Source organism: Neolamprologus brichardi, chromosome 3 (assembly GCF_056152115.1).
Source record: "Neolamprologus brichardi isolate AB-2024 chromosome 3, ASM5615211v1, whole genome shotgun sequence".
In the NCBI taxonomy this organism is placed as follows: domain Eukaryota; kingdom Metazoa; phylum Chordata; class Actinopteri; order Cichliformes; family Cichlidae; genus Neolamprologus; species Neolamprologus brichardi.
Genome location: NC_142106.1, coordinates 7,225,427 through 7,241,407, shown reverse-complemented (window position 1 = coordinate 7,241,407; position 15,981 = coordinate 7,225,427). Strand labels below are relative to the sequence as shown.

At 39.2% G+C, this 15,981-nt stretch overlaps 3 protein-coding genes across 3 annotated transcripts in view; 2 read left to right on the top strand and 1 right to left on the bottom strand.

The window, feature by feature from the left end:
• LOC148103302 (polymeric immunoglobulin receptor-like) overlaps window positions 1-15,981 on the top strand; it is a 796,664-nt gene that overhangs the window by 295,878 nt on the left and 484,805 nt on the right. The window lies entirely within an intron of this gene.
• The window catches only part of LOC118456030 (cell adhesion molecule DSCAM-like), a 533,233-nt gene that overhangs the window by 324,481 nt on the left and 192,771 nt on the right, over window positions 1-15,981 (bottom strand). The window lies entirely within an intron of this gene.
• On the top strand, window positions 7,065-7,400 carry LOC148103319 (amidophosphoribosyltransferase-like). The gene is made up of 2 exons (XM_087832186.1): window positions 7,065-7,176; window positions 7,258-7,400. Exons 1-2 carry the CDS (start codon window positions 7,065-7,067, stop codon window positions 7,398-7,400), a joined length of 255 nt encoding a protein of 84 aa, XP_087688312.1.

Genomic DNA, 15,981 nt, shown 5'->3' with positions numbered 1-15,981 from the left:
AGTGAGATGTTGACTTCCTGCCCCGACGGCGTGTCCGTGTTTATGTCGTCGGGTGAGAAAGACGACATGTTTTGATGCATCGGGTCCGCACTTTATGTTCACGTCTTTGTGTGGAATCTGTTCACCTGCCCTCATTTATTGTTTTAGCTGTTTGGTGGTCATTGAAATAGTTTTGTGAGCTCCCTGCGTTTCTGGCAAAATACATAGAATAAAAAAACAGCACAAAATAAAACACATAATACATCAAAATTAAAACAGCCCTATATTTAAAATAAGACAAAACAGCACAGAATCAAATAAAACAAAAAAACAGAAGAGGCCTGTCTTATCTGAAAAGGCATATTGTTCCACAGTTTTGGAGCTGCTACAGAAAAAACTCTTCTAAGTTTACGCTCAGTCCTGGGTACATTCAGGAACAGCTGATCAGCTGACCTGAGAGAGGTGGGTGTATACGGCTCTAGCAGCTCAGAGAGATAAGATTGGACTAGGCCATGGCAGGCTTTAAAAGCAAATAAAATAATTTTAAAAGGAATCCTAAAAAGAAATGGGCAGCAGGTGAACTGAAGCTAAAATAGGGAAAATGTGCTCCAACTTTCGAGCTGCAACATATTGGACGTTCTGTAGATGTATGAAGCACTGACCCCTATATAAAGTGCATTACAGTAATCCAATCGAGTGCTAAGGCGTGGATAACTGTCTCAAAGTGCCTTTGTGAAAGAATTGGCTTTATTTTAGCTCACTGCCTGAGCTGAAAGAAGCTTGATTTTACCACTGCTTTGATCTAACTGTCAAGTTTCAGATCACAGTCCACTTTGACCAGCAGGTTTATGACAGTTGGCTTAACATACTGGGCCAAGGTATCTAAATATACATTTGGTGTCTCAGTGGAGCTGCCAAAAACCATCACCTCAGTCTTTTTGTCACTGAATTTTACAAGGTTAAGAGACATCAAAACCTTAATGCCAGTAGCTAAAAATATGTCATTAAAAACTTAAATGAATCAGCCCTTAAAAAGGGCTGATTCAGTGCTATGAAAGGGTTTAAAAAGAGATTGGAAAACCTTTTGCCTTTTGGAAAAGATTTTGCTTTTCCAGGAAGGTCTTTCATTGACTGTGAATTCTCTTTTCAAGAATTTTGGAAAGAAAAGGTAGTTTGGAGATGTCATTTGCAAGAATCGTAGCATCAAGAACAGATTTTTTTAAGCAGGGGTTTGACTACAACATGTTTACAATCTTTAGGGACTACACCTGACATGGTAAACTATAGTTTAGCAGCTGGAGAACCAAAGGTCCAACTGTAGGTAACATCTCTTATAAGAGTCGAGGAGGGACAGCATCGTTTGGAGACCCTGCAGTCTCCTTTAAAGAGGACAAAGTCAACGGCTCAAACCCCTCAAAGACAGCAGAGCAGGAAGCAGAGACTGATGGTCTGAGCACAAGGAGAGATTTGGGCCCTGGAGGAGGAGACCTTCTCAATTAAAAAAGTGTAAAAAACTTTCACAGGTTGCAGAGAATCCTTATTGTATTATGTGCTTAATTTTATATGTGATAGAAGTGACAGATTTATAAAGCGAAGTAAATTATTGTGATGTCACAACTGCAGGATGATCTACTAACAGTGTGTTTTAATCTCTCTAAGAAGAAGCCACTTCAGTTCAGTAAAAATCAGCTTTCTGCTGAGAGCAGCACCAATTAGTGGCTCAACAATACAGAGTAAGCTCTTGATTCATGCAAGTGTTTCTCTCTGAAAACAGCAGGGAAATTGGGATAAATAAGAGGAGGATGAAGGAGAATCAAAATGCTTTTAATATCAGAAATAACTGTTCTGAAAGAAATCACTGAGCACTGTGCAAAGTGTTCTGAGGATTAGGACTCGGGTACAGATTTATCGAGAGGAGAGAGGCATCAGTAAAAAACTGTTTCATCCTTTAAAGCTAAACTCTGTGAACAGCTGACTCTTCGATGTGCTAAAGAACAGAAAACATTATTTCCCATCAGACCATGAGCAACAGTCAGGCATGTAACACAGTAACACTTTTATTTTTTACATATTCAGCAGAGAGAGTTAGCTGTGTGCACTACAAAAAAAAAATAAGAAGCGTAATTCATTTCTGCTTGGTTTCACATAAACTGTATTATTAAGGAAAAATAAGTGGGGCTCACCTCAAAACAATCAGTATAAGATCTGACTGGAGAGTTTTAGGACAGAGCCAAACTTTTGGAACTGAAATAACAACTTTGAGCGGATCAGAAACTTGTTTTGATAACATTTCCCCCTAAAACAATAAACTGTCCTCACTATCACAACCACAGCAGGAACAAGACAGGATTCTGTGGTAGATTTTTTGCAATTTGTAGTAAATTGTGTGCCACAGACTTTGTAATTTACATTTGTGTCACTCATTTAAATTTTCTTCTCCTGAAAGTGAAACTCTTACAAACACATATGTCATAACTTCAGTCACAAACTGACACTGAGTCGCTTCAGTAAATCCAGCAGCTTTTTAACATCAAAAGACGTCTTTGAGCTGCTGCAGATGTTAGTAAATCTGACCCTAACTGTTCCTTCTTCTTTAAAATTCAAACTTTGTAATGAAAGGATATTTTTAACAGGCTGTTCTCGTTTATATGACCTCCATAAAACAATAGGGTTAGAACACATTGTGACGAAGTAAGATGTTTGTTTTGTAGTCCATCTTCTGCACAATGTAGTTTCAACAGGCGGACATCCGGTGTCACGTTGTTATAGAGAGACAAGTGTAAGGCTGTTCCAATTCTCAGCACCGCTCCTCTCTTTCCCTGAGTCCTTAGCAAATCTCCTTCCCACGATGACGTTTTCATTGAGGCCAAGGAAAGGAATTTAGGAAAAGGAGATTGGCGCTACTTTTGAAATAACACCCCACGTGGTTACCTTGCGATGCTGAGTCACGTGACTTCGCAGCAACAAATCACAGCAGAGACGGAAAAGGAGGCGGAGCAAAGTGTCTGTGCAGGAGAGGAGAGTCGAGCAGAGAGAGCTGCTTTTTCATGAAACGGGAGTAAAGTAGTGAACTTACAGGAACATATACCACTACCAACGTTTGGATCGATATCTGCATCGATCTGCACACCCTTGTCTCCTGGATTGTAGCTGAGATCAGCGTGAACCACATGGGTCTTTGCTAGGGCTGGGCGATATGGCCTAAAATCCATATCGCAATATAATTTGAAGCACATGTGGTAACGATATATATCGCAATATACATTCTTTTCTTCTGTATAATGTATTTTCCACACTATAAGGCACACTTAAAATCCTTTAATTTTCTCAAAAATCGAGAGTGTGCCTTATGTATGAATTCTGGTTGTGCTTACTGACCTCGAACCGATTTTGGCTGCAGAAATCTGTTAAAAAATGTTTTAGTACAACTTTGGTAAGCCGCACTGCTTGATGGATTGTCAGAGCATTACGGCTGCCGTAGTGAGGAGCGCGAGTAATCTAGGTCTAAAACTTCACTCATTACATGAAGGAACCTTTTAAAAACAAGCGCGTCCATGCTCACAGGTGTACACACGGGTGCTCACACACACAAACTACACCCTTTTTGGCTCCTACCTCAAAGCACACTGTGCTGTCGATCTTACGTGCTGCACAATAATGTTTAATATTTAGTATTTACTGTTATATTCCCACATGTGATGTTGTTTATTGTATTGCTCTCGTTTTCTTCTGCTTGTTTTCTTGGTGATCCAGGTGATTGATATATGTATTTTTTTTTGTCTGCTTATTTAGTTGGTTTTTGTTTTTTTGCCCTTTATCCCCGTCCCTCTTCTCCGCTGTCCCCCCCCCCCCCCCTTCCTTTCTCCCTTTTCTTTTCCTCATTCAAGTCTGTCCCATATCTAGCAAGTGAAAATAAAAAAATAAATAAAATAAACAATAAAAGGTGAATCAAATAGACTATTATGGCAAGGCTGGGATGGTCAATTTGGTAAAGTAAATCCGTTGGGCATCTTTCTTCGCCTTTAGACAATAATTCTGATGGCAAAAGAGCCAAACGGGACAGGCAAAAAAAAAAAAAAAAAAAAGCAGAAAATTCCCTCCACAATAAAAAACTCTGAATCCAGGATATCTGGATCAAATTATTTTTGTATTGTTTTGAACATCCCAGATATAATTACATCATTGATACATGTATATTTGGGAATGACTGATTTTGCAATACTAAAGATTAAAAAAAATATGAAAGCTAATCACTTTCTAAGCTGGGCCAAGTCCCACCTTTAGTAGAAATCTGTCCCTAATCAGACTGGCATGAGTAACGTCATGTACTCTCATTCATAAGCACTTTTTCTTCACCATCCTGTGTGATCTTAATTGTAAGACATTTAACCATACATTGATACACTGCTTTGTTTTATACACATCAAGCACCAGTTTAGAGTCACCAGTTAACCTAAAACACAGATTTATGTGGGTGAAACAGTCAAACCCCAAACAGCAAAAGGTAGATGCAAACTCCACAAAGACCCCAGTCAGGGTTCAAACCAGGAACCTCCTGGCAATAGGGCTTTGGAGCGTGATGTCACGGGGGTGGGCGTGGAAAGGATTTTGGCCTGATCCGCCATGTTCGGGGTCTAAGCGCAAGCGACGAAGGAGCGAAGGCACACACAACAGCCACGGTTTGTTCTTGCTGTGTGGTGCGCTGCAATGTTCGATCGCATGACTGGCAAGAGAATAAGCTTGAAAATGGTTTATCTTTTCATTCTTTCCCAACCTGGAAGCAACACGAGGCAGCTCGTGTATCGATGTTACCAAACGAAGGCGTCTAGCCTGGATAGAAGCTGTGAGACGAGCTGATATCCAGTTCTCTTCCATCTCAAAATATCTGTTGGTGCGCCAGACATTTTCATTCCAGTAAGTTCTAAATATGTTCATATCACTCTTTATAGCCTATTATTTTATTTTCGATGCACTCTGAGCTCATAGCAAATTAGAACAAACATCCTACTGAGTGATTTTGCAGAACTACCTTCTATTTATAGAGTTGCTAATTATTTGGCATTATTGCAGCAAACCAGCCTATGAAATGGATGAAACATCATGACTGAGTTCCAGCGCTACACAAGGGACCTGCTTCAAACATACCACCATGCCAATCAGATTACTTCTTCTATGTGAGGGTGAAGAGGTGACCCTTCTGGATAAGATGGTGAAGGTTTGCTGCGTTTGGTGAACAGTGTGATAATAAAACCAGGGAAATATGAAACCTGCTCCTGTTAAATATTCATAAGTCTTGTGCTGTATAAATAGCGGTATTTTTTCAAAAGATACAGTAAATAAAGTAATATTAGTAGTGGGTGATATCAGGTAAACACTGTCATGATTTTATGTAAACATTTTGTCACTTGTAAACTATAAATGATATGGATTCTACACTGTAACTGATGTGATGTTCTACAAAGTGGTTTTAATAATAAATAATAAAAAAAAGGCAAACATTAGTTTGTTTCTTTATTCAATTTTTGAACAGTGGGACTCAGTCAGTACATATTCAGTAAATGCAAATTATTTACACGGCAGTGCACTACAGGCATAAATCTAGACCCCTAGATAAAACATTATGGCATTATAGCAGTGACAACTCCTCCACAGTAGCAGGTGGGATTTTTCTTTTTTGAGGACGGCTCCTTTTCCCTGTCACTACGGATGGTCTGTTTATGTTTTGATCAAGAGCCTTTTTTTGGGCAGCTGAAGAGGAGAAGTCTATCTTATGACCAACCACTAACTGTATCTTGGTCATATTACCCAGCAAAACCCGGCATGCAGGTTCATCTGTAACAGTCCTGTGCCACAGATCAACACTGTTGCTTCTACATTAAAAAGAAGAACAGCGACATGGGTGCAGGTCTCCGCGACTCCGGCCTTACAGGTGCAGTGGGCGGCTTCAACCTTCCCTGTGATGCTCAGTGACCCATGGCTGCAATGCTGGTTCATTCAGTCTTTGAGAGTGCAGGACCTGAAACACACAAAGTTCATTTAAAGACAAGAACTATGAGCCAAGGCAGACTACTTTATCATAAATGTAACAAAGTGTTTAGAAAGTTAGCACATACATGTAATTTTCCATTTCTTTATGTGTCCATCTATAGAACGCTGCATGTTAAAGTGTAAATCTGCCTGTTCTCTGTCAGAAACCTGCCTGTAGAAAATGAACCTAAAGTATGTAATGCAAGGATGTCATCACTTTAGAGATGGAGAAAGCATAAAGTGACAATTATGAGTCACTTAATATGATAAGGAGATTCTGCAGGTCATTAATCAATGTATAAAACTAAAATAAAATGTATTTTTAGTGACACAGGATACAAATATGGAAGCAAGATGTCTAATTAGAATTATTTATAATAAATATGAATAAATTATTGCAATTTCTTTAACCATAGAGAATAACTAAATCCTTCAGGACAATGTCACATCAGTGCACTGAACTCACTATGTTATCCCTCTAACAGCCTCCACATGTTCTCACTGTAATTTCCCCTCATGAATGAATTTATGCTGCACTAATGTGAATGTTTGCAGGGAAATCAAACGCATTTCACACGCAGTACTCGAGCTGACTTACCTTTGTTTGAATGACGACTTGTACGCGGTGACTCCACAGACAAGGTACGCGAATATGTCAGGCTACGTTAGTAGCGGTTGGTCTTCAGGGTTTCTACTCCACGGCCGTATTTCATACGGGTCCACATTTCCAATGCACGCTATTTTCTGCAAGTACCGCCGCTTCGCCTCTGGATGTAATCGGTCTCTATACCGTCCGTTTCTTTGGAGCTGCTTTTAAGCATCTTGTAATCGTCGTTCCAACACAGTGTATTTGTTTTGATTCGTAGACCCCGAACATGGCGCCGCGCTCCCACAATGCATTGCGGCGTGACGTCAACTCCAAAGCCCTATACTAATCATCACATCAAAGCTTAAACTGATATTTGTGTCCAACTGCAGAATTTTGCCTGGTTCAAAATGATCTTTGAGGATGTGACTAACAGGTAAAAACACATTATTCCTCTGGACAGGTCCACATCATGGTGGCTTCTCCACCAATCAGCTTCCCCTGCTACATGGGCAACAACATCCCAACCAAGGAGGAGCTCATCGCCAACAAACCGGAGTTTGAGGACATTGCTGGTTATATTGGTATATAAACATGAACTTCTGCCATTCATTTCTTTGACAGGTCAGAACAAAAACTTGTGTTAATGTTAATTCTGTTTACAGGTGCTGACAGTGTCAAATATCTGACTGTGGAGGGCATTGTTTGCCATAATGAAAAGGATAAAATAAACAACAAGTCCAAGAGGAAAGTGGGCCACAGCACTGCCTGTCTGACTGGGAAATATCCAGTGGAGCTGGAGTGGTAATTGCTGCACCAACAGCAGCACTGTGGATGATTATGTTAATACTGCCAGCCTTAACACTACGATGTTACACAACTTATACATAATTGCAATAATTACACCTTTTTTTGCACACACTAGAGTAAAATAGCAAATGACAAAGTTCACAGGTTAGAGTGAAATGTCAGTCATATATCTGTAATATTCTTTGTCAATATTCTTGTTTATTTATAACCACCTCTGTAATATTCTTGATATTTATAATCGAACAATTTGTATATATTAGTGCTATTTATTAAATTTTTAAACTGTAACATATTGTATATTTAAATAGTTTAGTCTGTTACTGTCTTGGAGCAGCTGTAATCTCCTCAGGGATTAATAAAGTATTCTGATTGGGAAATAACTGACTCGAGTTTCAAAGTGCAGCTGTAACGAGGACCTGTGCAGGTGAAATAAGTGTTTTGTAGGCAGCGTGTAATGATGTACACGGTACCGTTTACTACAGATATCACAGCCACATAAGTGTGCTAACACTCAGAAACCCAGTGGTATTTAATTAAATGACTGGGGCACTGGGAATGGTAAATGTTTGCTAGTTCATGAATTTGAACTGATTTGTGGTATCTTGATGTTGAATTAGAGCTCATGTAAAGTAGTTTTCAAAGCTCTAGACACACTGCTAATATTTCCATGGTGCTGCAGGTATTGCTGCTGTGACTACTGTAGTATACCTGATAACGCAACTTTACAGCGAAAACAAACCACGCAACAGCAAAGGCAAAATGAAATATTGAATCACGAGATAAAACTGCAAACATAAATGCAAGATTTCAAGGAAGTTCTGTCCTTGGCTTTAAACCTTCATCTAATTAAAAACATTGTTTGGCTAATATTATGGTTAAAACTTTGATGTCTCAGGCTGATTTGTACCTTGTGAAACCAGTTTTATGACCTGTGCAGTTTTCTCTTTGAGACATTTTCATGAGAACAGTGTGGAGCTTTCCGTGGTTCACTGTTCTTGATCCTTCTTTCGTCTGTGGTCTCTCTAGTCCTGCAAAGTGGCAGATTGTGATCTGATTTGTTAAACACCATCTCTCTCTCTCTCTCTTTCTCTGTGCACACACACACACACACAACAAAAGAGAGGGAGAGTTTCATAACCTTACCGTTTACCTTACCATGTGCTGCGGAGGGAGGGATTCAAAAAAGCAAACTGTGAAGCAGCGAAGCCAGGGGTTAAGTTTTAACCCTTTTTTAACTAGACAAAATAAACTGAATTACTCTGGTTGGAAAAAAGCAGTTCAAATCGCAAGGAGGCCTTGATCAAACCTCCTTCAAATAGTTTGTACCAAGGGCGTAGATTTCGTTTTGGCATTGGTGGGGACGAATGATTCAGTTTTTTTTTCCTTTTTGTCTTTGCTTTTTGATAACAAAAGGAGAAATGTACTTGCCTAAATATGCTCTTCTACATGCTTTTAAACCATTTAAAATTACAATTGATAGTTTTATATGTGAGTTATATAATGCTAAATTACAATTAAACAAATGACTAAGTATTTTAGACTTTAGTTTACTTCACCCATATTCAATATAAATCAGGTATCATACAAAAATAAAAATGGCTTCAAATACAGCAGGGTTGCACTGGGACAAAATATGAGCCCGGGCATTTTGACTAGTGACCGGCCCACCATGGTATTGTAGGAAAAGTCATAAATCCTTTAAAGCCTTTATAATAAGCTTAAAACTACACCGCCTTCCCTATTCTGATATTCTAAACAGTAACACCTAATTTATAATTACATATACCTATAACTAATAGGGTTGCCAACTCCCAGCAAAAAAAGAAAAGAAAAAAAGTAGGGAACCACTCCCCCACCCTCTGCCTCAAGATGCTTAACTAACAAAATCAATTTAAATTGAATGCACGTATAAAACAAATGCACAGAAATCTATTATTTTTCTCCAGTAATTAAATAGATTCAACATCTTTCTTCAACAGAATTGCAGACTGCACAAAGTAAAGAATACTATAACTTACTAGGGTATATACTAACTAGACTTAATATTTATCGAATAAAATAATGGATTTCTATACATTTTACATCAGATGAAAACGTTGGTTGAAAGATTCAGATAATTATTTGTTAAAAGTGTCGGATTATAATATTATTTTATGCCATGTTAGACCCCTAATTAAAGATTGTGAATTATTATGTAGTTTTAGTTTGCATTATTCTCCTGAATTAGAAGAAGGTGATAACTATTACATTTGTTAAACTGATTTGTATTACATTAGACTGCTGATTTATTGTGAATGAATGATATTGTTTTATGATGCATTATACTGCTGAGTTATAAGAAATACTGTTTGCAGAAAGTCATCGCCTTATTTGTCTGATTAGAAGAGAACAGAGCATACTGCCCCATCTCAGCAGGAGCAGATAAACAGGGAGCCAAGGTCGTAGCTTAGGCGCTGTGTGAGAAAGAATGTGAATGTTTAGGCTTTTATGATTAGGTGGGGGCCACTAGAGGCTATAAGAGTTTGATCAAGGCTCCACCATTTTGAGATCTGATGCTGTCTGCTGTATGGTGTCCATCTCCCACGCGTGTGTTCATTAAATCATCATTAAACAGTAACACCTAATTTATAATTACATATACCTATAACTAATAGGGTTGCCAACTCCCAGCAAAAAAAGAAAAGAAAAAAAGTAGGAACCACTCCCCCACCCTCTGCCTCAAGATGCTTAACTAACAAAATCAATTTAAATTTAATGCACGTATAAAACAAATGCACAGAAATCTATTATTTTTCTCCAGTAATTAAATAGATTAAACATCTTTCTTCAACAGAATTGCAGACTGCACAGATGGTACCTTAACAAAGTAAAGAATACTATAACTTACTAGGGTATATACTAACTAGACTTAATATTTATCGAATACAATAATGGATTTCTATACATTTTACATCAGATGAAAACATTGATTGAAAGATTCAGATAATTATTTGTTAAAAGCGAGACATTTGAAATGAGAATAAGAAAGAAAAGTATTTCTTTGTGCCCCCCTTTCATAACTTCCCTTCAACTCATTCATGTCACCTAAAAGGTAAACCTGTTTCTCCATCACCTGTTCAGCTCTGATGATTCAGTAAGGACATCTCCTGGTTTCATCTTCATGTTTCCCTCTCACCAGATAACCAGCTCTGAGCTTTGTGTTGGTTCTTCTGTCACCGGACAAATAGGACATACATGACAATAAGAATAAAATGTGCAGCTGCTTCAGTGTTTCTGTCAATTTGTGCAGATCTTGACTCATCAGTAATGTTTGTAGGCTGAGTGCATTTTAAAACAATTTGTGCAAACTGCACTACAAGGTGGAATATTTGCAAAATCATGACTACCTCATGATATTTGTCTCAAAAGTTAACGCTATGAATATGTCAGTGCCATTAGGATGAAATTATTGTGTCACCAACATTTTAACGTTAGACATATAATTTTAACAGCCTCTGTAAACTAATATCCTGGCTTGCTCGAGGCCGTTTTCTACGACAGCTTCAATCAAAATTAGAAATGCTGCTCTGAGACTGAGAGAACTAATAGTGCCGCCTGTTGTGCAGTTAGTTTACAAAACACGTTATTCATGGTTACAGTTTTAGACTGATGTGGGCCAAAGCCTAGCATAGTCTGTAACGTTATTATGACACATTTTATGAGTGAACTTGGCTTTAAGTGACTTACAGGTTTCTTTGAAAACTACTTTCTTATATCCAGGTTCTTCCTTGTTGCTGCCGTCCTCCTCTCCTCCTCCCAGCGTAGGCTTGCCGCTGCTAAAACTAAACAGAGCTCCCTGAAAGGCTCAGCCAATCACATTGGCCATATTTGTCACGTGACGTAGGACTCTAGTAGAGAACGTAATTTAACTCTTTCTGCACCGCTGGGTGAATGAGACGCTGACAGATCGTTTTTTTTTTCTTTCTATCGGGTTTGTTTTTCTTTACTCGAAGAGATCAAATTATTGGTGGGGACAATTCAATAATTGCTGGATATTGGTGGGGACATGTCCCTTCCGTCCATGCCAAATCTACGCCCTTGCTGTAACAATAGAAACATATTCAGGAGGCAACCAAATACCTCCTGGGTCTGTTTCTGACTTTGCTTCTGCTTTATCATAACAGAAGTTTCAGTGTTACCTTGTGTGTTGTGTATGTGGGTGGACTGGCTCCATTACTTGTGACAATCCCAGCACATTACTGCCCCCTGAGAAAACACAAAACATCACAGTGCAAATTGTCATGTATTAGTGCGGGAAGCTTCTTCAGTTCCAAAATATGCAGAGATCCTGAGTGTTTACGAAAATAAAAATCCAAGCGTTCTAACATCTCACCCGTTTGTTTTTATTTAAGCATACATGTAAACATGTGTTTAACTGTATGAAGCTTATTAGACATGAAACAGATGATAAAAGCGAATTTTGCCAAAATACACAGTTAAATTAAGTGGTGATGGCAGTAAAAACTACCGCCGTAGATTGTAGATTTTAGATTATCGTTCTTGGGAAGTCTGAACTCCCGTGTAAACTTACAAAGACTCTCGTGCTTGAGTAGTGAAAAACGGCCCTCGTGTCGAACTTTTCTTACAGAAATAACAACAAAGTTTTCATAAGAGAGTTCCGGTTGTGTTGACCAATAAAGGTTGTCATACTAATATTTGATTTCTTTAGCATGGGGCGCTGTTTGTAAACTGAAACATGCTGAAATTAACGGCAACATTTTCCCACATTTAGCTCAAAACCTTACAAACACATGGTTTTTCCAGTCATTATTTACAACATTTCCTAAAAATATTTGTAACATTTTATATTTAAAACGCAATTTTAAATGTTACATCTAAATATAAATCTTCTTTTTTTTTTTTTTAATTCGCTTAGCCTTTTTCCTCAATTTTCAAGCAAATTGTAAAGACATTGGGGAGTGTGGATCAATGCTTTTCCACAACACTTTTATATGCAGTGACCGCTGCATTCTGCAAAGATTCCACATTCCATTCATTCATTTTGTATTTCTCAAGTTTGGGTCTGATTCACATTTAAACCAAACATTTCACTTAAAAAGCTCAGACATCATTAACTGGTTACTAAAGCTGCAGTAAATGGTTTTCCGTTACTTACCTGTGCTGTAATGCCTCCAAGCCCAAAGTTAAGACCTGAGCTACGTCCAGCTGTGTGGGCCACTCTCCGGCACCCAAAGACCCCGCACTCCTCTCCGATACCCGACTCCTCGAACTCCATGGACTCGCTGTCGCCGGTGCCTCTCAGATAAACTGCGGGAGTCTCTTACCTAGTTACCTGTAGTTACCTGTGAGCAACAACCATGTGCTCGCGTTCTTTTGTGCGTGTTTGCCAGTTACGCCTTCGTGGCCAAACATGTGCTTGCAGCCAGGGGCGGTCCTAGCCTGTTGGGTGCTCTGGGAGTGTACACACAGATAGTATGCAAACGGCTAACAAACAGCCACTATAATACAATACAGCTTTTCCAATTAAAGGCTAATTAATATTGTGTTGAACACAGTCCCAAGATTCAGTAAGCCCCATCAGTGTCTACTGTTTACTATGTTACGACGCAGCTCAAAAGCTGCAACATAGAAAAGGAGACGAATACCAGAGTGTTAGTGAGAAGAGGTTTTATCCTAAAATGACACAGCAGGTTGGCTAAAATGCCTGGTGCCACCAAGGCAAAGACTAGTGAGCGTCTCGAAAGCCTGCCTCAGGTATGCGTTTCTCCTTCTCTTTTCTCCTTTTTTCTAAACTGAGGATCTGATAGCTTTGACCTTTTCTTCCATCAGTAATTTTGCACTTCAGGATGTGAGTGGGCGAAAAGACGTCTGGGAAGAGATCTCAAAACTGGATTATAGATGACAGACAGTTGGTGTCATAAACCACCGCCTCTGTTCAAGGCTGGACGTTCTGACTGAATAAAGTCATACAAAGACAAACTTGCAATATGCAGCATTTTATTTAAAAAACATCTGAACATTCCATGTTCAGATGTTTTTACATGCGTCTGTTCTACTGTATTCTGATGTAATGGTTACACTTTTATATTCCTTGATAAGAACTGATTTATGCTGAGGTACATCCTTATACTATTCAATGTGGAACAACAATATAACTCACTGATTTTCCATGTTGTTGTTGTAAAGGACAGGAGCAGATTTATTGTCTGTGTTTTTGCCATGAGCGGCTGAGTCTTTGTGTGAATGCATGTATGCATCTTTTCAGGGAGAAGTCCACTTTTAGTGCTTTGTCTGACCGCTCCCCTGTGCATTACCATGGCAACACTCCATCATCCTACCACAGATGATCTGTTCAGTGGCCTGTAAAATGTGACGTCATTCAAGGGTAAAACTACAAAGAATTGTAGGTACAAGTGGCAAGCGGTACTTGTGCACGCAGGCTTTCACATGAAAACAGTCACACAGCGATAAAAAGAAACACAAAAAATGGCAAGAAGCTGTTGTATTACTAACTGCAATAGTCGCATGACAGCCATGGGAAGCCGACGGGTAAAGAGATCGGTTGTTATCGGATTACGTCGTCGAAGAGAAATTGTTTGAGCCATGTTTCCATAATAACAAAGAGCCGATGGATGGCCTGGAATGCAGCCATTTGAAGACCAAATATAACATCTCAGAACACCCCAGCTCACATGTTAGTCTGCTCCAAGCATTCCCACAAAGGTAAGTCTTCTGTTGTAGTTGTAATTACGTATTTTATGATAACATAATTGTTGATGTAGGTTACAAATAAATCTTAATTTGAATTTAATTTGTTGCGCTGCGCTGCTTTGTTCACTGTGGCTTTGCGGGCTAATGTTTGTTGTGTTTTGTAGGAAAACCAGCCTACAAAATGCTGGAATGCGGTCCAGACTGGGCACCCTCTATCAACCTGGGTCGAGTTTAAAGCTGCTACCACAGCGAGATTTGATTGGTTAAGAGAGAGAGTGATATCAAAACGTCCCGCATATATGTGCCCAAGTGTTGTACTGAAGCAATCAAGTGATGAATAACTGTTTTCCAGTATGTGTCATGATCCTGGGCCATGTTGGCCCAGCATTCTTAGTTTTCATGTATTTTTGTATTTTGTTCTTTATTTAGGCCATGGGTCCTGGGTTGCTCTGTTAAGTTGTTTCTTATTTGATTTCCCCTTGTGACTTTTACCCCCTGTGTGCCCCTCTGTGTATCTGTGAGCCCTCGTCTCCCCTCCTTGTGTTTTATTCCATGTTTCCCCAGCCCGCTATGCCTGTGCTCTCCTGTCTCTCTCTCTCCTCCTGTCTGCACCTCTGTGTACTTCCTGTTTTACTTTGACAGTCTCCCGTCAGTGTTGTGTTACTTCTGCCGTGTCTTGTTATGATTATCTGTGTCAGCTGTGTTCCCCGTGTGCTCCCACTTCCCTCGTTAACCCTCTGTGTATTTATGTGCATGTCTCCCTCAGTTCGGTGTTGCGTCGTCAATGTCTCCTCCTCAAACCTGTGTGCTTTTCTGTGTTCCCTCTGTCCTCAGTTAGCATTCCCAGTTTAGTTCTGTTTCTTTGTGAAGGCTGCAATAAAGCAGTGATTTTGAGTTCAGCTTTTTGTCTCTGTGAGTTTTGCGTTTGGTTCCTCATCTGCCTCCACACAGCCAATTCATGACAGTATGTTGTTGTTTTTTTGTTGCATTGTTGATTTGTCTTTCACCGAAGCAGCTGATAAAGCACAATCGAATACAATGTTGCCTCTTGTAAGATTCTATGATAGAATGAAACAATAATGCCAGTTATAAATAAAGACAATAAGTTGAATGAATTACAAAAGACTCATTTTATTTCTATTAGATGTGAAAATGTTGTGTAACACTACAACCTGAAACGATAAATAGATTGTGTTGCCCTGTACAGGAGATAAAGGGGAAAAAACAACAGCTGTGAGATGGAATAGTCCAAATCACCAAAGTAAACTGGAGCTGGGCTTGTTGCAGGATCTGAAGTTACTAAACATTTTGTGAGTGTATGCACTCACACTTAGGACCATATAATAATAAATATGTGCGTGATGAAAGTTGGGCAGCACGCTAACGTCCTTACTCCACTCTGTATGCTCGTATGTGTCTGACCCTTTCACTCCTTTGATTTTTTCCTCGTCCTTTTTTTTTTTGCCTTTTCGTCAAGTCTGTCTTTGTACAGACCTGCCACGTTCTCCCTGTCTTTGGGGCAAATAAAATGCAAGTAGGGATTAAAACCGCAGAATTAATGATTACCGGTGCTGGAAATGCGGTTGATGCAGTGTTTTGATTTTGTTGCCACGGGTACCCACAAAGCAATGCACGAAAGTCACGTGGTCTGTCGATCTCTATACACATGATAAATTAACATTTTATCATAAGACAGGAATAAGACTGTGCAGAGGAGTAATTTCTATGCACGGTTGACGGAGTAAACTGTGGACATTCACATGTGACCTTTGGACAAGTTGGGACATTTGATCAGTTGATCTTTCCTGTATGTATAAACACAGCAAGAAACAGTCCCTCACATGTGTTCAGACTACTGGAAATACAGC